The following is a 24,115-nucleotide window of genomic DNA, read 5'->3' as shown; positions in this document are numbered from 1 at the left end:
GCACTATGGAGATTGTCTAAGGTGGTTAATCGGGGCGCAGTAATAGTTGCTTACCATGGATTCGTTGTTTCCATCTTAAGATATGGGATAATGTTCTGGGGCAATGCCACACATAGTAATAATGTCCTGATAGCACAAAAGCGTTGCGTCCGAGCGATTTGTGGTTTAAAGCGCACAGATTCCTGTAAGCCACATTTTGTACGTTTAAAGCTGCTTACGGTACCATCACTGTACATTTTTGAAACAGTTTTGTTTGCAAAAACCCACTTAGCATACTTCAATAAAGTAGAAAGTGCGAGGCGGTATCTTAAACTGAGACTGGTCAGTTGTAAAAGTACCCTGTTTCACAAAAATATCTGTGCCATGGCGCCAAAACTTTATAATAAGTTGCCACATGAAGTTCTGCAGTACACAAATGTCAAAGAGTTTAAAAACCATTTATTAAAATTTCTGGTAACGAAGGCGTATTACAGTGTGTCAGAGTTTTTAAATGATACCAGTTTATAAAAATAAGACAAATCATAAAATATGCAATGAAGATTATATTTACTTGTCAATTGATTTATTGTTTAGATATTTATTATTATTTTAGTTAGGTATTATTGTTTTTAAATATGTGGATTTTTTTTTATTGGTTACTTTTAATTATAAATTGAAATTAATGATTGATATTATTGATATTATATTATTCTGCATGACATTTAGGAATTATTATTATTGAGTTTAAATTTGAATTATATTATTTAATTATATTATTATGTTGATTTAGTTTGTTTTATGCATGACAATTTTAAATTCGTATGCCAATTCTTGGCTGAATGTGCTGAGACCGATGACAACACTGTAACCCTGTAATATAACTGTAATAATTATCTTGTAACACGCAACATTCACGAATAAATATTTTTGTATTTTGTATTTGAAGTAACACAAAATAAGACAACGTGGCCGATGGTGCCCCGCTGAGAGGAACTCTGGTTCCGGGCATTATGGATGTCTGATAGGATGATGTTTGAATGAACACAATGGTTCTATGCAGGTTGAAAGACAAAACGGGTCTTCTTCTTCTATCGTGTGGGTTATGAGGTGGAGTACCAACCCCATCAACCCTGGTGTCAGGGTTACTATTGAGCCGCCAAAGGCCCCTGACATGGCTCATGACATGTAACGACTACTTACTTACATTAGTAAGTAGTTACCGGGACCAACAGCTTAAAATGGGTCTGAAAATACATAATAGAAGAAATAACATTTTCACAACTTTGGCGAAAGGAAATTCTACTTGATATCAATTCAGAATCATGCTTTGTATTATATTCCAAAGTTTTCGTTACGATGTCACTAACACCCTGTAGTTATTAGCTTATTCAAGTAGGAAACTGCTGTTCGGACATTAATAGATTTTACAAGACACATTGGTGGATTAGCTACGAATGTAATCCATAAAAGAAAAGGGTTGGTTGTTTAAAAAAAATAATGGTTGAGAACGAATACCTTTTCCTTTTTTCGACTGAATACGCCCCAGATTTATGATTTCAGGGGAATTTTAAAATTGCTCAATTATTTTGGCAACAGGCGTGGAATTGGATTTATTCGATAAGGTGTTTTATTGGACAACGTTATTGCTGGAATGGTATTGTTTTAACCCGGTTTTAACGTTTCTTATTTATTTTCAGAAAAAATGATCTTTTTCACTGATTTACTATAAATAAATAGACTCACAGACGCTAAAAGGATTTTTTCTAAAAAAGCGCTCAAATTGTGTTGTATGTTACTTGCGCTAAGTTATTTAAAATCTTCTGTCTTAAGTGCAACCAGTTAATCTATTACTTTGCAAACTGATTGGACTTTTGCACCTTATCGTATATCCATCGCAAGATGAACTAAGTACCCACACCTCACCGAGCTTTCTGTTAGACCAACGTGAAAGGTGGTGAGCCGTATCGGCGTCTATAATGGCCGAGCAAAGTGTGTCAGTGAAAACTGCACTTAAGTTATATTAATAACTCATTAGTGCAAGTTCGGTACCGGGGTCGGACAGTAAGTATGTAGACTTTACATAACTCATGTCAGGGGCCTTTGGCGGCTCAATAATAACCCTGAAACCAGGGTTGATGGGGTTGGTAATCCACCTCATAGCCCACACGACAAGAAGAAGGTACCGGGGTTTAAACCGACGCTCCTCTTTGAGAAGCACTCGGTTTTAACGAGAATCAATTTTCCGATTTATGAGTGCTTACAGGAAACTTGGATCCTCTGACAGAGATGATATTGGACATGCTCCCTGGAGTATCTCGTAATCCTGTTTTCAGCTTCGCACTCAGTTTCATAAACTTCAGAGGCGAGCGCTTTGAAAAACTAAGCTTCTGCAATGATTGGATTTCTATTCGAAATTTTTCATTGGAAATTGAATCGCTGAGTCTAAAGTTATTCAAGTTGTTTTAACGTTCACTTTCACATTTAGTCCAACTACTTGGATTATGAAGTTGTTAATTAAGTTAGAAAGCAGAATTTAAATCTGAAAGTTTTAAATATTAATATTCTCTTTTTTCTGTCGTGTATATTATAGACGGCTCACTTCGTTGGTCTAACAGAAAGCTCGTGGGTACTTAGTTTACCTTGCCCTAGTTTGTAGATCCCTAGTTTGGTTAGGACGTTACAGGCTGATCACCTGATTGTCCGAAAGTAAGATGATCCCTGCTTCGGAAGGCACGTTAAGCTGTTGGTCCCAGTTACCACTTACTAATGTAACGTAGTCAAAAGGGGAAAATATAAGCTATTTAATTCTTCTTCTATTGTGTGGGTTGTGAGGTGGATTACCAACCCTATCAACCCTGGTGTCAGGGTTACTATTGACCCGCCAAATTGCATTGTGATGGTTGTACCTCTGAGCTTATGTTATGTTCTCTCGTGTGGATTGTGAGATTAGTAACCGACTCAATCATCATTGGTATTGGGGTTATTATTGAGAAGCCAAAGGCCAATAAAATCATTGCTATTTTAACACGTTGACAGTCCAGTGATCCATATACGGGTCATGACGGACTAGCTTCATACCTCCGTGACCCATACGTGACCCATACACTTGGTAACAAAGGTTGAAGTAATATGCGGGACTTACAAGGAAGTCAAAACGTTTTGTATGGGGACTGTCAACGTGTTAAAAGTAAGGTAAAGCAGTGAAAGGTAATGGTGCTAATTCCTGTAAATACCATCTAATTTTAATTTAAGTTATATCTGTCATTTTCTTATCCGCCGAAAAGGAAAGGGACGGGTAATCGACAAGCATGAAATTTATGGAACACACGTCAATTTTAAGCACAAATCTAAACAAACCGTGTAAAAATTTTACATCCGTCAATAACCCGACACAGTTAAGTAGACAGCACGTCAAATGGATTGCATACCAGCGACGTACCTTTTTAATTCGCCCGGGTTATTCATTCATTTACTCATTCTTTCTAAAATTAAGAGCTTTGAATCATCCGTCCCTTTCCTTTTCGACGGATATGAAAATGACGGATATAACTTAAAATAAAATTAGGCGGTGTCTGCTGGAATCGGGGCCAATATCAACTCTTTATTATTTACTGTCATCATGTTTAAGTGAATATGCCACCATATTAAATTTAAAAAAAGAAATAACGAACATTCATAGAAAATAATTGCAAAAGTTTATTGTGAATAATTACGTCGAATTAAATTTAAATGAGAACTGGCCGAAAGGAAATTCAAAAGTTATTAAAATTCCTTGTCAAAGAAAGTTTAATGAGATTGACGATAATTTAAATAAAAAAATTGTATTGTTTTGTGCTTCATCTGTAATGATGATTGCTTATTATTTTTTTATTACTGCATGAGGAAATGAAACCGCGTGATGTGCCTTTTTCAAAAAAGTGGGTATATTTTGTATAATATTTTACCTATATAGTAAAACTTTAGAAATTATTATGTCGTGGCCAGATCATAGAATTGACCATTTCATGAAATGATCGACCATTTCATGAAATGGCCGTATTTCATGAAATGGCCAACTTCAATTGACCATATCGTTTAAACGTCAGCGTTTAATGATATTTCCATCCACGTTTGGCCATATCATTAATGTAGGGTGTCCATGATAAGTGGTGTAATAAAAACGCGAAATAAGGTAGGAAATAATGTATTACTCTAGTAAAGTACAAAAATGTTTAAAAGTCAAATAAAAATTAAAAAGTCATTTTCGATTAACGGAGTGTTGATGTAGTTGACATATACGCCGTAACTGCATCTCGCTTTGAAGTCGTTGTCATATTTTTTGACACTATTTCATGCCATTGGTCATCATTCAGTATACTTTTCGTGTGTAAGATAAACAAACTGGCGGCGTAGGGGTGGCCCTAGGGCCACCCCCGCCTCACCCTAACCTACCGTTATGCCTTGTAAAAATTTAAAAAAAAAGGATTATGATAATTTAAATTATGACAAAAACATTTATGCGTTTTAATAGAATCCCGTTTCAAGTAGTTAATGCCATCTGCGGCAAATCTACAATAAGTCACGTCAAAAAAAGAAACTTTACGGACAGTAGGATCGTCTATATTTTTCTTTTTTAAAATTAATATCTCTTCATTCGCAGTTTTAATTATATCATATTTTGAAATCCAATAATAGTCCATTGATTTACGTAGCGTGGTCACTCGACCTTCATTATTTGCCATATAACCTAAAAATAAAAATAAAGTTGCTGTCTACTGTTAATACGAGTTTTTCTTTTAACCTTAGTGTCAAAACATTGCTTCAATGCACTTTTATCTTGTATTTGCTCATTATTATTCGTATTATTCGCGTTCACACAAGAATAATTATTGTCCGCCGCCATTATGCAAAACATAAACAAAGCGACACCAGCGCCACTACCGGTGGATAATGTTACTATTTTACGATATGATCGCTAACGTTTGGCCATATCATGAAGTAATCATGCATTTAGTTGGTCATATCGTTAAACGTTTTGTGTTCATTGATCTGGCCAAACCACATCATGATGTGGCCAACGAATGTTGTTCTATTTCATGAAATACGACCATTTCATGAAATGGTCGATCATTTCATGAAATGATCAATTCTATGATATGGCCACGATAATTACATAGTAAAACCATCGACAAATATTTATCGATTAATATTTATTTATCTACTTTTCTCGATTTTCTACTTTTATTTGGAGTCGGCGGTGGTAATAACCTACCTTACCTACCTACCTTTACCTACATGTACCTTTGAGTTATCTAAATCGAATGAGAAATTTTCCAGGCTATGTTCGCCAAAAACAATGTACATAGATGGCGTTGTGATAATTACATATTTTCTCATTGTTCGGATAGATAATAATTCAAAAATATATATGGCAGAGGCATATATAAAAATAATTATTGTTGCTTGATATTTGGATCAGATATGGTATAGAATTATGTTGCTACCTAAATTGCCTCTATTTGTTTAGATCAGAGTAATAATTGGTGAAAGATGTGTTGTGCCTGGCTGTAATAACAATTCATCATTCATACCCAAAACAAAGATAAAAGATGCATACGACTGTTAAACATGAAATGCGAAGGTTCATCATCATCATCATCAGCCCATTAACGTCCCCACTGCTGGGGCACGGGCCTTCCCTATGGATGGATAGGGAGATCGGGCCTTAAACCACCACGCGGGCCCAGTGCGGATTGGTGGTTATTAAGGACTGCTAATGCAGCCGGGACCAACGGCTTAACGTGCCTTCCGAAGCACGGAGGAGCTCGAGATGAAAACTTTTTTTTGTGGTCATCCATCCTGTGACCGGCCTTTGCGGAAGTTGCTTAAGTTCATCAATCGCAGACCGAGAGCGTTTACCGCTGCGCCACCGAGCTCCTCGAAATTAGAAGGTTAAACGAAGGGAATTCTGTACAGCGCCATCTATATTCTTATGGGGAACGTAGTTTGAAAAGTTCCCCATTGCATCTTATTTTAAGTAGAGAACCCTAAAATGAAACAAAATATATTTGGTTTAATATATATAGTTTATTTTGACTAGATACTCGTAATTAATACCAAATTCCAGCTTTGGTTTATATCCTTTCAAGGGCTAACTACACAGCTGATATTAAACATTCAGATAGAATATTATTTACAACAATATAAATAGAATCTAATACTTTACGGCAGACACTTCATAAGTAATTAAATTATATAAATATATTCATATTTAACCCATTCTTATGATATAACGGATACAATTTATACTTAATATATAAAAACATATATATTTATAAACATATTTATAATTACAAAATATTAAGACTATACGCAGCAACTCATATAGAGCACAATTTATATTTTATATAACAATTAGGTATGTACAATAGAGCATTCTGTAAACTGTAGAGTATTCTGTAGAATGAGTATTTAAGGATTAATTTTATTTAATGAAGAACAACCTCCGTGGTTTAGTGATTAAAGTAGTGGGCTTACGATCTGGAGGTCCGGGTTAGATTCCCGATGCGGACATAGTCGAAATCACTTTGTGAGACTGTCCTATGTTTGGTAAAGGACTTTGCAGGCTTGAATCACCTGCCTGTCCGAAAAAGTAAGATGTTTTCGTGATTGGGAGAGCACTTGAAGCCGTCGGTCCCAGCTATTAGCCGGTAAAAAACACCCCATCAATCCTCAATGGAGCAGCGTGGTGGAGTAATATATAGGCTAGTTATGTTATGTTTAATGAAAGATTGCAAGTACTTCTTATGTCTATACGGTATATGAAATCAGACCTAATGATTATGTGCACAAGTAACATAATACTGACAATATATAAGGATGACATTCCTGAAGATTGTCTGAAAACGATGTGGTGTGGTTCTATTTGTACCCAAAAGGCGATAAATATGCGAATATAGCAGATACAAAAAATAGACTAAATATTCTTTCAAGTGATATGTGCTATTAAATGTACTGGGGGGCTAAAAAGTCCACATCGAAACAATTCATTCAATAGCAAAATTGCAATTTGACATTTGCGCAAAGCAAGTGCGCAATGCAAACAAAATGTCAAATAGCAATATTGCTTTTATAGATAAATTGCCTTGATGTGGCCTTTGTAACCCCCCTGTTTAGATGTATACTCACAGATATCTTATGCCGTTCGAGCCGTGGCAGCCCATTCGGAAGAACGCTTGACTCTGTGAGGGTTCAAGTTCGAATCAGATATGAATTTCTTTAATCAATGAATTTCGAACTCGACCATTATACATATAGACGGAGATACGGCTCATTACCTGAAATTTTCGTATAACATAAAGCTCGGTCGAGCGTGGTGGGTAATGGATAGGTATACTTGTACCTCTGGATAGCCAATGAGGCACTTTCCAATCGGCGTTCCCCAAAATACGATAGATGGCGTTGTTAACTTTTTTCTTTGTTTAAACTTCTAATTTCATGGATAACAGACGATGCATCTTTTATCTTTGTTTTTAGGTATAAATGATGACCGCTTTTATTACACCAAGGTACTATTACAACTTCCGCCTATTATTATTCTGATCAAAATAAAGAGAAGCAATATAGGTAGCAATATCATTCTATACATAATGTGATTCAAATACCAACCAACAATTAGTTTTGTATATGCTTCTGCCATAACATTATTATTTTTTGAATAATTATGTACCCTAGCAATGAGAAAATAGGTAATTATCACGTTAAAAGTAAACAACGCCATCTATCGTGTGTAGGGGAAATATAATCGTGAGCTTATGTGATGTTATCGAAAAACACTTTTGTGATTACATACGTGAAGATGAAGAACGTTTACTTCATCATTTTTACGTTATTAATTCGTGGTAATACTAATACCTGTATGTTTTCCTACGAAGTATACATTGAATTATACAACAATATTTATCTAAAGACTATTTATAAAATGTATTCTTTATATTTGTTTGAATAAGTATATATATACTATGCTTTTTGCGCTTTATATTATTTTGAGACACTGGAAATGAGTATGTACAGATTTCTACAAGGTTTTATGATATGTTCTAAGATATTTTAAATATACTCAATTATGTGTTTTCATTATACATAAATTTACATATTTTTGAAACTTGACGTGCAAAGTTGAAGGAAAGTAATCGTATTAATAGTTAAACGGACAATTAATTGAATACATTAACTTTCTGAAAGTTTCATGTATGGTCTGGGGGAAAAGAGGGCAAGAAATTTACATGTCACTTTAAACTTTTTTTTACTCTACAACGAAGTATTTAAATAAGTCAGGTGTACGCTAAACGTGCACTCTCGAGGGCGATTGAGCGGCTACTGGTTGTCTGGTAACATCTTTGTCGCCGTGTGCGCACTTCCATTGTACGGAGCGACAGTAGCCTCGTGTGCCTGTTCCCAAACTCGCGAATCTGCGTTTCCATTGACGCGGAGCTGTGCGGAGATGAGCGGAGATGTTCAGGAATCGACCAGTCACCGTGAGGGAGACAGTGGCAGAGCGTCTTCGTTTTTCGTTCTCTCGAATGCTGTGATTGGTCAAATCCGCACACCTCCGCTCTTCTCTGGCCATCTCCGCTTCAGTAGAAACCCGGCCTAAAAGCGCGCATCTCCCGGCTGTAGCACTGTAACGTGTGCGCATGTGTGCAAACTTGACGTGTGAGACAAATTAGTTACGCAGACTTGGGCTTTAACTCTAAAAAAAAACCGCGCCCCACCCTGCTAAGCCCGCTAAAGTACTCATGTAACTCGAAGCTCTTCTCACATATCGCTTATATAAGGCTTAAAAAATAGTCAAGATCATTTTATCTATTCTCTATATAGAAATAAGTATAGACTTTACTTAATAAGCCTCTTGAAGTAGATAATTAATAAACTCTCGAAGCCCCGTCGCTCCTTCAACTTTGCGTACCGTTTCAAAAGATTAATACGATGTATATTTTATATTAACACATTATATTACAAAATTTATAACTAATAAAGTTCATTAGCGCTTTTCCCCATTAATTAAAGTACATTTTTCAATAACATACTCGTCTACTTCTTGGTTAGTGGAAGGGAAAATATCAGAATAACTTGTTTATTCTAATGAGGCTTTGATAGAAGAAAATTAAAGGAGATAGGTAATTAATTAAGTCTACGAACTTTATAATTATGTTGTTTCTTTTTTGAATGATGAATGGAAAAGTTAATTACCTACTAAATAACACAGGCATAAAGGTGGGTACATAATGAATAATATTATTTATTTTTTCGACTAATATACGAATTTAAATTAGGAATTACATAAAAAATAAGTAGGATATTTTATTATGCTTTGAAGTTTTACACCAAATATTTATGGTTTTATGTGTGTATTAACCTCATTAAAATTGAAACAAGTTAAGAATTCATACACAGCTCTACTACAATCGTGCTGTTTACATAAAGTGCAAATATGGCTAATTATTAGATATTACATACATTTTTTTCTAATTTTCATACATTTATGGATTTTGCGAATACTGGTACATATAATAATTCTTGAATATTTCCTATTTTTTAAGAAAACGATTATGTTGAATTGACATAATTCTATAATTATAGTAATTTATATTAAGGATCGGACCTTCGGCCATGTGAGAAGGTATAAATATTTATGTATTTAAAATACACTTACATTATAATTATACGGAATTTGTGATACGACTAGAATTACTCTAAATTAAATTCAATTTCCTTTTATAATTAATACTAACATAATTCATATTTACATAATCACTTCGTAGACTAAAATATTTACAAAAGTATCACAGGAATGTTAATATGTGAAAGTGGGTGTGTTTGAAACTAAAATATAAGTGAAATAATTTAATGTTATTTAGGTACGTAGATGTGAAAAGGAATATTATTTATGCTGCGTATTTCACTTGCGGTCCAGAGAGGCAACGCTGCAAGCATAATGGGTACGTTCGGGCGGGACTTGTTTTCCGAAGGGCTTTTTGACGCCTGATAATATATTTGTGTATTTTGACGTATTTTTGTGTAGGTTTTTAATTTGACTTTGTTATATTTTTTATTAACATTTTAACTATTAGTGAGTAAGTAACAATTTGATGAATAAATTTTAAATACGTACGTACTTAATCGATTTTTTGGAAAAATCACTTTTCTTGTGTTTTTGTTCAAAAAATGACTCGATTTCTTTAAATAAGTTTTGTTCCGGGTAAAAGGTCATGCAATTATTTACTTTAATTCATTCCTTTTTTGTCGAGGTTTTGTTAACAAAAGTCATATTCAAATGTGATTTTTGAAAAAGGCGTTTACATGGTTTTCTCTATAAGGTAACAATTTAAACATCCATAATCCAATAAAAACCGCGCATATAATATACGTAAAAATATAATTTTATATTGAAGTAAATAACGAAAATATGTGTATGTGAAATCAGTTTATGATAACTGCTGTCTGGATATTTTATGACCAAACTTGTTTTGAAGTTTTAAATAAGTTATTTTTTTATATTATTTATTATCTACATCTTGAAATTATAGGAGTATAGGTGGTCGATTGGAAAAATATTCTACGTCTTTCGTTTATCTTTTGTACAATCCAATACTACAATGAATTTGTGGTCTGTTATAAGACCGAATGTTAGCGTCAAAATGGCGGGACCAACTTAATGTTGAAATTCCATATTCTCTTCTATCGTGTGGGTTATGAGGTGGAGATACCAACCTCATTAACCCTGGTATCCGGGTTACAATTGCGCCGCCAAAGTCCCCTGACATGGCTCATGTAACCACTACTTACTTACATCAGTAAGTAGTAACCGGGACCAACGGCTTAACGTGCCTACCGAAGCACGGATCATCTTACTTTCGGATAATCTGGTGATAAACCAGTAATGTCCTAACCAAACTAGGGACCACAAAGTAATTTTTGTGATATCTCCCCACCGGGAATCGAACCCGGGACCTCCGGATTGAGCCCAACGCTCAACCACTGGACCACGGAGGTCGTTCCTCCATATTGATAAATATAGTACTGTAATAGTACTATTTGGTACCTAAACTAAGAAGTTTTAGTCCTTTCTCATTGAAAAGATATACACGTATATCTGCCATTACATTGTATTTTTAAATAATTAAGTAAGTACTCGAATAATGAGAAAATAGGTAAATTAAAATAGGTAGGTGGGTATTGAAGGGAAGAGAGGAAGGGGTAGACCTAGGAAGACGTTTATGAAACAAATAAAAGAGAGGGAGGGAGGTGAAGGTTTTGGCGAGAAAGGAAGGAATGGCGATTACTCCACCGATAAGTGCGCAGCTCTTAAATTGAGAGAGAGAGAGAGAGAGAGAGAGAGAGAGAGAGAGAGAGAGAGAGAGATAATTATCACGATAAAACTCCACAGCGCCATCTTTATTAGTTTTGGGGAACGTAGACTGAAAAGTCTCTGTTTGGGCCCGCCATTTTGATGCTAATGACCATATTACTTATACTTATCATAATCTTCCCAGTATGTCTCCTTTTTAATCTTCACTACACAGTCCACAGTTAGATATTATTTTTAGGTTATTTAAGTTATTTTTTTCGACATATTATAACTTAAAACTCCTTCAAACTACCCCTAGGTATTTCTTCTGTGATAATATTCGATCTTTCCACATAAAAATATACGTAGACTGAATATCATACAACCTTATCAATAAAAAATAAACAAGCGGTGAACATGACATGTGTTTAAGAAGGTATTCGACATCCGAGAAAAATCCAATAATAATCCAATTTTATCAAATAATCCGGTCTTCTTATATCGTGTGGGTTGTGAGGTGGAGTACCAACCTTATCAACCTTGGTGTCAGGGTTACTATTGAGCCGCCACAGGCCCCTGATATGGCTCATGTAACGACTACTTACTTACATCAGTAAGTAGCAACCGGGACCAACGGCTTAACGTGCCTTCCGAAGCACAGATCATCTTACATTCGGACAATCTAGTAATCCGGTTAAACTTTGCTTGACTGTCAAATACTTGTGTAAGTATTTGAAGTCACGTTCACCGCTTGTATATTTTTTGGTAAGGTGGTTAATAAAAAAATTGACAAGTCAATTGTTAACTTATTAAATATCTGTTTTGTTCAGTGTCTAGTGATTATCTCGTCTATTTTTAACCTTTTTATTTTTGCTTCATTCAGTAGGAATTACGAACTAAATATATTCTAACTTTTACATTATAAGTACTGTACACTTTTCTTAAACGACATCGCTTTTGTCATGTAGCCCGTTGTCGCTACTGCCTTCTTCTTGTCAGATGTGGTACTCTCGCAGTGGCTTCACGGATTCGGCTGAGGAGCGCGGAGTGGGGTCAACGCCCGATAGACCTAGAGAGCCGCTTCTTCGTACCTGTGAAGAGAACTCTTGTCAATTTATGCTCTCCTGATCCGAGGCCTAGTCGTATAACTAGTTTCTACTATAATCAACATTCTTATGATTTTTAGCGCCATGAAAATATCAATCTGACCCTAGTCTCTCCTCTTTTCTTGTATCGTATGGGTTGTGAGGCGAATTACCAACCTCATCAACTTTGGTGTCAGGGTTATTATTGAGCCGAAAATGTAAGTAAGTAAAATTACTGAAATTGCATAATGCGTTTACGATAGATTGCTCGTTGCGGCGACTTCAGAACCGAGATTCTAACATTGTTTTCACAAAAATATTATTTTTTCCTTTTTATTAGACAGATTTTGAAGTGGGTTTAATCTTTTAAATTACTTTTTGATTGGTTGTAAACGACGTTTTAGCTAATTACACGGTAAGATTTCTACATAGAAACTGAATTACTCGAACCATCCCTTATTCAACAGTCGTTAAGAATTTTAGGATTTGGTAAAGGTAGGTTCAAGAACAAAAGAGCTAGAAGAAAAGAAGCATGGTTAATGCTACACCAACTTCCTGTAATGGAGGGGCACACCAAGAAGATTGGAAGGTGGTGGTGTCTTTTGTGATTATGTGAAATGGGTATTGTGTGTTTTTATGTGTGAAATTACACATTGAACTATGCTTTACTAAAATCATTTCAAAAATCGAATGAACTTTTTCTCGTCGAACCCTAACGTCAGATGGAAGGTGCAAGTGTAGATAAGTGTTTTAAATTGGTAAAAAAAACAAATACTTATACTTAGAAAACAGAGGTTAAAAAGTATATTGTAAAACAAGGGAAGTGTAGGTAAACCGACGGTGGGAAGTTTAAAAAGTGCAAAACTCTCACATTTACATGACAGCTACAAAACAAGCCAAGTAAACATACTTAAATAATGTTTAATACCTCCACAAAAGCGGTTACTGAAAAAATAATAAATCATAATGAAAAACAAACTATTAACTAAAATTACTATGCGTAAATTACTATGAAGAACATTTTACATTTTAAAACTAATTTAAAAAGTGTGATTTTAACGATTATAAAATATTTATTATGCACTTTTAAAACAATAATAACTTTTTAAGTACACAAGAGAAACTAAAAGTTAAAAATAATAAAAATGTTACTAATGTACAGTTTAATAGATATAAAGAAAGTTGATCTATAAAGGTCCGTGTCTATTACAACGTATCATTTCAGGACCGTATCCGTCCTGGCACCTACGCCTGGCACAGACAAAAAAATATTATTTTTATGAATTTCTATGGCGCAACGCCCACTAGACCGTTCCGTCACCGACTAACACCATAGCGTGTCATGTCATGCACGGACCGGCCAGAACTCCCAGTACATACGGGGATAGAACGGGGTTGCTCCGTTACAGAGAGAGAGAGAGAAAGAGAAATGTTTATGTTACAGTGGGCACAGTAGTGTCCGGCACGCGCCGGTCCGTACCTGGCACGGTCCTAGTATGATACGGTGTAATGTGCACAGACCTTAAAATTTTTTTTATTTTAAATCTCTAAATTCTATAGTTTAGAAATAAAATATTTTTTAAAGTAGTACTTAGTTTTGCAGGCCTGTGTATTAGCATGTCTGATCTCATTGCTACTTTACTTTTGATCGTTGTTCCTTTTTCTATTATGACCAATATGATAATACTCAACTCTTTTTAGGAGTTGCATCTCAAACGTCTACACATATTAAAAAAATAATAATTTCAAAAATCAAATTAGGAAATAAAATTTAAAATTGGAACGTACCACTAGCGTTTTCGTTCCGAAGTCGGTGACGAAGTTGTCGTTTCTCGTTGGCGTATGGGCCCTCACGCTTTGATACCCACAACAGGGTGGATACCGAGATGTGAGAATTTTCTTGAAGGCTTCTCGGAATTCAGTGTTGAATATCGAGTAGATGATCGGGTTGAAAGCTGAGTTGGAGTACCCGAGCCACGTGAGGATCTTGAAGGCCAGATCTGAAACGACAGTTGTGTTCTACATTGATGGTATAATAGAAGATGTACATGATCATCATCATCTCCCTCCCATCATCCTGTTTTTCACAGGGTCCGCTTACCTAACCTAAAGATTTTACAGGTCCGGTTATTTACAGAAGCACTGCTTGTCTGACCTTCCAATCCGCGAAGGGAAAACCAGCCCAATAAAGGTTAGTTCACATACATAATGATCAGAAGCTGTATATAATGTTAGATGGAAATAAATCGATAGGCTAGGAAAATCCCTACTCACAGCATGGCTAATATTAGATCACTTCCTCTTCCTATATCGTGTGGTTGTAAGGTGCATGACCCTGGGGTCAAGGTTATTGTTGAGCCGCCAAACACCCCTAAAATGACGCAAGTAACCACTACGTACTTCAGAAAGTAGTAACCGGGGCCAACGGCTTAGTACGTGCCTTCTAAAGCAACCAAACCAACCAATAATGTCCCAACCAAATTGGAGATCACAAACTGATTTTTGCTGATTTATACTGTTGATTGATTAAAGAGAAGGCGAACGTCGTGTCTTGTAAGGAGGTGAAGGAATTGGGCTTTGATAGACAAGAATGGAGAGCAGGGCTCTTAAATTAGTGATGATGATGAAGCTGTTGGTCCCGACTATTAGCCGTAAATACCTCCAACCAATCCGTAGTGTAGCAGCGTGGTGGACTATGCTTCATACCCTCTCCGGTTTATTGAGGAGACGTATATACGCTGTTTATCTTATGAATTACTTTTTTTATTATTCACTGACAAATACAAATACTGACAAATAAAATATAAATAAAAATAAATGTCATTGGTAAGTACATTAATTAAGTGTATACATTTATTATTACAAAGAAAGTCATTAAATTCATAGAATATGTTCTTAAATAACCGCTCTTTTATGAGCTTTTTACAAGATTGGGTGGACGCTGCATCCAGTATTTCCGGTGGTAAGCGGTTTTATACAGATGGGCCTATTCTATAACAGATTGCTCACTCTTTTTTTAATTTGTGTTGGGGTGTTACCAATTGGTTATTTTTAGATTTAGCAGGTTAACACACAATGCGGTCGTGTGCATGGCCGCGCGGTGAGGCGATGCTCGTGTGTTAAAAATCTACGATTTACATCCAGTCTGCTTTGGCCGCTTCACTGCCAGCCGCCTCGTTTCAACCCCCATTCAAGTTTCGTGTTCATGTCAGAAAACAGATTACTTTTTACAAGTTTATTAAATTTTAACTTCGGATGTTCAGTGATTTGTGAATCGCTGAACAGGCCCTACTTTAAAATTGACGCGGCCTAACAAATTTCGGGGTAACTTTATAATTTTACAAGTCCTTTAGGGTAAGGCCACAAAACTAGAAACCTTGCTCTTTGCTAAGAACCAAGTGACTCGCCTAGTAACTGTTTTTTTTTGACGTGACTTATTGTAGGTTTGCCGCAGATGGCATTAACTACTTGGTCGGACATAGTAACTGAAGGGATATTAATTAGCTTATATTTTCCGCTCACGACAAAGTTTGTTTAGACTTCGTTTATCGCGCGCGACACGTTTTCCACTCCCTCATAAAGCCTATCCAATTTTTATATTACATCTGAGGCAAACCTATAAAAAGTCACTTCAAAAAATTAATAAATACCCAGCCGGCAACAATGCAAATGACACCCCTAGCTAGGTGGCTGGTTGGTCACCGGAATGGCTGGTTGCGATAGGCTTTTGTTAAAAAACATCTCTTCGCCAAGATCTGTTATCAATCGAGTCTTTTGGCTCTTAGCAGCAAGTAGAGCTCTGTAACGCACCCCCCCTTACATATACTAATTTAAATAAACCCCCCCACACTCAAACCACGACTAATCTGACCAGGCTTCGACCCTGGGTTATAGTCAAACTAAGTGATTAAATTGGCCATTATTATTGTTGTGATCGTCTAGTATAAAGGTAGGACCTTATGTTGTGTTTTGTAGTAACTCAAATTCTTTTATATGAAGGTAGCTGAGTCAGATATGAATGCATGTTATTGAGGGCATGTAAATAAAGAATAATACTAACTTAATATACTACATATATAATTAATAACAATACAAATAGGTTATAATTCTGTACCGTCGGTGAAAAGTAATACAAGTCCAAAATTCAAGTTTTGAGAAAATCGAGTTTAAAGTTAAAAAAATTCTAGCTCGCGACTTATAAGGAATAATGGAACAGAAGTTTGATGTGTTGATAGGTGATGATGGAAGGTTTCTTTTCTAATATTTAGTTATATTTAGAACCTAAACAGTAATGGTAGAGGATCAAAATAAATTACATGTATCAGTTGACACCAACTTTTATAATGTGTAAATTGATACAAGTCTACTTATACCTTTTTACACACATAACTTTACAAAAGTCATTGTTGATATATCATATTTCAATTAATAATTTTACAGTCTTATTGTACAAAAAACAAAATGTCTTGGAAGAAAGTTTATTTTATAAAGTTGTAGAAAGGCAAAATTCTATTTATTTTCTTTAAAAAGTAAAGAAATTTAACTTATATCAATTGACACAAACGATAAACTATAACGAATTTATGTCAAGTGGTATAACTTGATTTATTTTTTCGGTTTTATTGTGTAAAGTGATACATGTTGCTACGAATCTCTAGTAATAAATACATATAAAGATGGTACAAGTATATATAGTGTAAGGTGGCGATAATAAAATATTTTTGTTATGATTTTACTCTCAAAACTCATAAAAAACCGGTCAAAACCACCACTGCTGCCCGCTACAAACACAATTTTTCCACTACACTACACCCCTAGTCAAAACCACTTTTGGTTCATTTATGCATTCATAATCTTACGAATTCAATTATGATAATATTTCCACCCCTAACAAATGAAGGTAAGAGAAATCATATTAAGACTGCTCATTAGGAATGTGTCGGGCTAGCCTGGCAGCATGGCCTGGAGATAAAGGTGATGTACCTACGTAATTTTAAACCAAAATCACACAAACCGATAAGTGTTACTTCTTTCCTGCTGAAACTATTTAAAAGATTACAACTCATTCCACAATCAAAATCCCCTAAAGTAAAGTATACAGTCATGTAACACGAAGAAAATGAGCAAATCTTGCCCGGCGATCGAAGGGCGTATTTCCACAGAGGTTTTGATAATTCGATTGACAGAACGACAAACGGAGTCGAATCAATGTTGACGATAAGAATAGGTAGTGAAAATGAAGATCATTGGTTCACCTCCAAACCTATACGTTACACAGGGCTATCCTCAGGGTAGGTCTTATCACGTTTACCATGGTCTGTTATGGTTAAGCTAAACGAGCTCGTTTCCGCAAAACTCTACACGTAAGCACACGTGGGGGACTTTCCGCGTATCCTCGCGTATAGACCACTATTGTGAAGTGGGCAAACATCCCACTATATCATCATCATCCTCCTGCCCTTATCCAACTCTAGGTGGGGTCGGGACAACATGTATGGGCAAATATCCCATATGTAATGTTATTTACATGGGCTCAGTTTTCCGCATAAACGCAAGTGGTCCATTATGCGTGCTTTTCTTGAAAGTAGTAGTAAGCCAACTAACACCTTTCAGAAGCTCAAATACCTCCTGGGATTTTTACAAACTTTGTGATCTGGTTTAATTAAGGGGTTGTGCCCGTGGTGTTGCCAATTATTGCTTCTAATCTAATCTATCCTACAAGATCCCACTGCTGGGCAAAGGCCTCCCCTTCCTCTTTCCATTTTTCACGTGCGTAATTCTCTCTTATGTATTCAAAATACAGAAAAAAAATATTAACGGTGGTGCTCAGAGTTCAGAGTAGTTATTCCCTTTATAAAGATGAGGAAGCTCGACAAATTTACACCATTTAACGTGTTTGAGAAACTGGTAATCTTCTCTTGAGAAGATGTGGCAGATCCCGATGCTGCTGATGCCGAGTTGGATCCCAGTGGGACCTTAAACCCAAAAGTATGTACGATCATCTACGGCTGTGTAGGTTCAAAAATACCACAACCAGCGCTTGCATCAAAGATCTAACCAGCGTGTATTTAATGGCTTGCATATTAATTGGAGCTTGATAATATTTGGAGCCATTATTTCAAGTCTGCAACCTCCTTAGCAATCAAAGCAGCGTTCAATCTGCCACTGCTTAACCTGTATGTAATCAAGAAAACTATGTAAAACAGCTATGCTTCGAGCTAAGGGAAGGAGACTAACGACAGTAATGACAAATCTCAAATACCTCTTGACTAACTGCCATGGTGATAACGACGCCATGATCAAGACCCGCAACTTATTGAGGTACTATAATTAAGTACTTACTACAAGGTGGTTATAGCAGAAAGATAAAAAACACGCTTTGGTCTGAAGTACTAACTTAACCTATACCCATTCGCAATGCGGATCAGATATGGTTTCCTGTGGCTCTAGACAAAATGGCTTACCATAGACAGGTTTATGCTTTTTTTTTTTGACGTGACTTATTGTAGATTTGCCGCAGATGGCATTAACTACTTGGCCGGACAAATGGGGAGCGCTGAAGGCTCTCACCCGGTACAACGTTTAAGACAACAGGCCTGAGGGTGCCCAGTTGGGCGCGAACCTCGGCTCAGGGCGTCGTCTGAGAGGAAAAATATTTGAAAGAATTAATCGACCCTAGTGGGTCGATAGCGATAAGCGCTGAATGAGGGAAATCGTCGACCACGCCGGCGGGGTCGGTATCGGGGACAGGTTTATGCGGAGGTCACCCTAGGATACACACCAGTGGCGCATAAAATCGAACTTGTATGTATCATTATACACGACACGTTATTGATATCCAAGATCGTATTTTCTGAAATATTTTGATATGTATTAATTTATATTACTTTTCACGAAAAAATAAATTTGGTGTTTGATGTTACAACTAAAATTATATCATTAAACACGGACCGTGAGAATTCAAAGATTGCGTGTATTTTAATATATGTTGAGTTGCATTTACTTACACCAAAATATTTAATGAAAATCTTCATTTCACTTTAATGCAAGTTAAGATGAATTATGTTACACGTGTTATAACAGCGTGAATCCTTCACAAACAGTACTTATATCACTAAACACAAAAATTATCTCCGTATTTATAATAGCTACAGTTACGAGAATTAGACAGAAAGAAAGAGAATTTTTTGAACATGAAGTGTGTGCTAATAACTCAAAAGTGATACAACTCGAGTTGTATTACTTTTCACCGACGGTACAGAATTATGTCACTATGGTATATGAGAAAGTCAAGGAATTATCTAAATAATAGGGCAATGGAATGTAAGATATTATAAATATTTATAGTTTAAAAACAGTCAAGTCAACGCCAAGCAAACCTAAACTTAATGACACTGATTAAAGCTTAAAATTAAACAAATTAAACAAGAGAGACTTACAAGAAGTAAGAAATAAGTTAGTTATTTAAAATATGTTTAGGGATTAGATTTATTATTGTAAAAGATCTAGGAACACAGGAAAAGGATTAGAATCCCATACCAACAATGTAATAGTATAGGGTGCCGTTTCGAGCCCCGACCACGCTCACCGGCGAATGAGGCCCTACCCTGATTTAGGCCCCTCTCCGAAAGAACATATAGGTTTTTTATAGAATGATAAGCACATAAAATGTGACATATCAGGAGCATTAGGTAAAATAAGTTGGTAGGTAAAGGGAAGAGCTTCCCAACACCAATTTCACATATGTAATAAAATTATTTAAGTTAGACAGATTTACATCCAATCTAACAACACAACTCATTGTGATGCATAGTTAGCACCATAGCCATGGCGCAAAAAGGTAAGTATGTGAGCGACTTAGCAACCGGAAGCCAATATGCAGCTACTCATCACTGTCCTCCCCCCAATACACCACAGTGCAAGAGGATCAACAGAAGCAGTGACTACCGAACTGGATTGACCCCAAGAATACTAAGCAAAAGGTCCCTAACAAAACGAATGAGCGACTTAGCAACCGAAGGCAATACGCAGCTACTCATCACTGTCCTCCCCCCAATACACCACAGTGCAAGAGGATCAACAGAAGCAGAGACTACCGAACTGGATTGACCCCGAATATACTAAGCAAAAATGTCCCTAACGTCCCTACTATGGCTTCAGCGGCATTGCAATAACACCAGCCATAGGAATAAGTATGAGTGTGAGATGGATGGTCATGAATATGACACCAACCATGAATCACAAGAATATATGCAGTCAAACTGGATGTAATTGTTATGCATAAATGCATTATTGCAATAATATTGCATGTTAGTAAGCAAACAAGTTGAATAGTGAAATCAGGCCAGGTAAACCCCCGGACAAGGTATAGGTATGTTAGGTATGTCACAAACTAGCAGCAGTGACATTAAGGTATTATCAGGTAGATGAATAGTAAAATAACACAAATAAATTGTGTTGAATTGGTTTGTATATCAGTGTAATCAAGCCAGGCAGGCCCGGACAATACAAGTAAGTAAGTATATAAGAAGTCATGTTAAGTCACATAGGTGAAATAACAACACAGATTCAGAGTATATAAGTTTATTCAAAAGCCATTATCAATACCATTACCTTCATCTCATGGTATCTAGACTTTTGTAATTCAATTTAAAATTAGTAATTAATTGTATTATTTACATGGCTTAATAAGCCACAATAAACTGATAGGTCCAGAGTGGGTCATAATAAATTTACATTATAACACAAGAGGACAAAGTTGACCCATACCATACAATACTACTACTGATTATATGGCATCGGCTAGAGTCTTCATACTCGAAAGCATCGCCACGCACAACCGCTCATCAGGAGGAGGCAATCCAACCTGACTATCCAAGTCGCAGCGCTGGCTCGATACTGATTATCTAGCTTCATCTCATATTGGCGGATGGTCATCCTGTCCCAATATCAGAAAGAAGGTCATGGATAATAATATCTCACCGCCCCACTCCTGTAGATAGCTGTATCTCCCAAAGCACCACTATAGAACAATCCAGAACCATGTTACAGTGGTAACAACAACTGTTCCTACAATTATTCTACATTGACACAGTGAGGTAGCAGGCCGTAAACCATAAAGGTTCACCCTGTGTAACTTCAGATTGGTTTTCGAATAGAATCCTCGGGGGAATTCTAACTACAATAAAACACAGCAAGATTACAATCCAACCTGGACCAACAGTCTAGGTTCACAATATAAGGTAAAAATCTAAATCCATGAGGTTACCTCTAAAACAAGGATACCTCATTCTGCATACTGATCTCCCCATCTCCAGGCAATAATTATATTACCTCGAAATGTGAATCGCAACACACAGAACTACAAGAAGAACATTTTTGTTCAGTCTATGCGGCAATATGTACAATTTTCATTGTTAACATTGACACACAGCTCAAACATAACCAATAAGATAATAAAATCCAGTCGGAATATATCGCAAGCAGTCATTCCCTACGCGTCAGTAAAGTGTCTGTCAAAAAGTTAAATAGATAAACATACATAAACTAAATACATAAAATAACATAAATAATAACAAAACACAAACAAAGGTAAACAATCACAAGCAGCACATGATCCCTACGTTCGCAAGCTTCCCTACACACTTTTGACACATCCTACTCCTATCGGGCCCTATCTTTAGCGTAAAATTGTACCTGTCGTCTGAGATCTGATGATCTCAGACCTGTTTCCAACGATGCCTGAAAGAAAAGGTAATTAGTACACCACACTTCCTATTTTAAACCTAACAAGGTCCCTACAGCGCACTCCGCGGACTTTTGTCGGACAAAACCCTAAATATTTCACGTAATCTACGCACGGAAACTAATTCTAATCCCTATTCTAGCGCGGTAGACGACCAGCTACACCACGGAAGGTTCGAATAGCTGATTAAAGAGCAAATTTACATATTTTGACAAAATAATAATCGCGCACTGTAATCCTGAGCTACGGAGCTCTCAAAAGTCGCAACAGCTGGTAATCCAGCAGAACGGATCCCTACCAACTTACAGAATAGCTAGTCCGACTTGAAATTCCTAAACCGGCAGCACCTCCTGCTGTTCTTGCTCCGAGCGAAGTTCCTCAAAAAATCGTGCAAAACCCCTTTTATACCCGTTATGCTCCCTCTCATCTATCAGGCAATCGCGATATTGCTACCACTAGCGCCTCAAAAACATCCAAATGACATTTACCCGACATTGACAATCGAGGTATTTATTGAAAATCTCATACTTCCTATTGACATAAAAATATTCATTTAATTTTATTTTTATTCTTAAGTAGACTATAATACTAATGATGTTATTTATTTAATCAAATTCTATTTAATTTATCAAATCAGAACTGCAGAATTTTAGATAAAAAATATATCCAATTTTGTAGAATTTCTAAAAAGCCAAACACTCGCTCGACCATTTGCCTGACGTTTCTCGCACACATCTGTAATTTACATAATCTACACAAACCAAGCTCCTCAACCTTATTGGCTGTTTCTCTGTGTACGCGAAAGTGGCGTGACTTCTAGATTGTTCTATTTTAGGGTCTAAAACGCGTACAATACAACACCTTGTCAACAATCCAAAAACGGTTCCGTTTTTGGAGACAAAAACCATGAAAATACCTAAATTCCTCTATATCTCTTAAACTGTGACAATTAGGTAGCTGAAACTTTCAAAAACAATGCATCTCCATTGCCATCACAACTACAAATTCAAAGAAACACAATAAATCAAACATTTAAAAAGATCCCCCACTCTACAAACCCGATCCTCCAATGCATGTTTTGGCTTGTCATTAACAACGACAACATACTAGCAATATAAAATTCACGATCAACTCACGTTCATGTTTTTGTTCACTAAATGTTCTTTCAATCGTAGGCACGGAACCCCTCCAAATAATGCGATTCACACTTGGCATTATTTTAGTTTTACTTTTTTTTCCATGATTTTTTCAATTTTCGCGAATCACAGTTCTAAAAAATTAGAATAATATTTTAAACAATAGGTACGAACTTCGTTTGCTTTATAAATCAATTTCAACAAGAAATACTACGTAATATAGCTATTATTTTCAATTTTGTAAAATATACCAGCTCAAAACCCTTCATTCATATATTTTTACATCGACACCCTTTTGGTGCTTGCTACTCCCGCGAAAATTCAAACTATCCTAATGTCTATTTTTGTATTTTAAATAATTTTATTCCATAAATTCGTACATATTCTTTCAAAATAACATCCCTATCTCGAATCCTAATTAACAAACTCTAAAATTTCGTATACCTTTTTATAATCTATGTATTCCTGTGACGTAAACTGAACATATCCTTCATTCGTTCTCACAGTTAAACAAAACAGTTGAATCAAGTAGTGTGGTTTGTATTGTTTGGACAATTAGTGTACTTTTTGTGTTAAATATAATTATGAAACCTTTCAGATCGTGTTTATTGTGACTACAAAATAGTGGGAATCATAATGGAAGGAAGACAAAATAAGATGCAACGTACGGTATTTAGCTACAATAATTAGTAAGATTGAAGACTTCTTGACGATGTTTATAATGTATCCTATAAAATATTCACTCGCCAGGTATGAAATTAATAAATACCTTTTGTATTCGTTAAGTATTTTATAGAAAAATCGTAATGCAAAATGTCACTGTTTCAACCATTTGTTCCAA

At 35.9% G+C, this 24,115-nt stretch overlaps 1 protein-coding gene across 1 annotated transcript in view; it reads right to left on the bottom strand.

Annotated features, from left to right (window-relative positions):
- Positions 1 to 12,303: 12,303 nt before the first annotated feature.
- The window catches only part of LOC126376946 (dopamine receptor 1-like), a 49,036-nt gene continuing 37,224 nt past the window's right edge, over positions 12,304 to 24,115 (bottom strand). The window contains exons 7-8 of the mRNA XM_050024496.1: positions 14,182 to 14,393; positions 12,304 to 12,399 (exon numbers count right to left, since the gene is read on the bottom strand). Of these exons, the coding sequence (XP_049880453.1) occupies positions 12,304 to 12,399; positions 14,182 to 14,393 (308 nt within the window). The remainder of the gene's footprint in view (positions 12,400 to 14,181; positions 14,394 to 24,115) is intronic.

Source organism: Pectinophora gossypiella, chromosome 22 (assembly GCF_024362695.1).
Source record: "Pectinophora gossypiella chromosome 22, ilPecGoss1.1, whole genome shotgun sequence".
NCBI lineage: Eukaryota > Metazoa > Arthropoda > Insecta > Lepidoptera > Gelechiidae > Pectinophora > Pectinophora gossypiella.
Note: the sequence above shows the minus strand (reverse complement) of the source record. Positions and strands in the feature narration are given on the sequence as shown.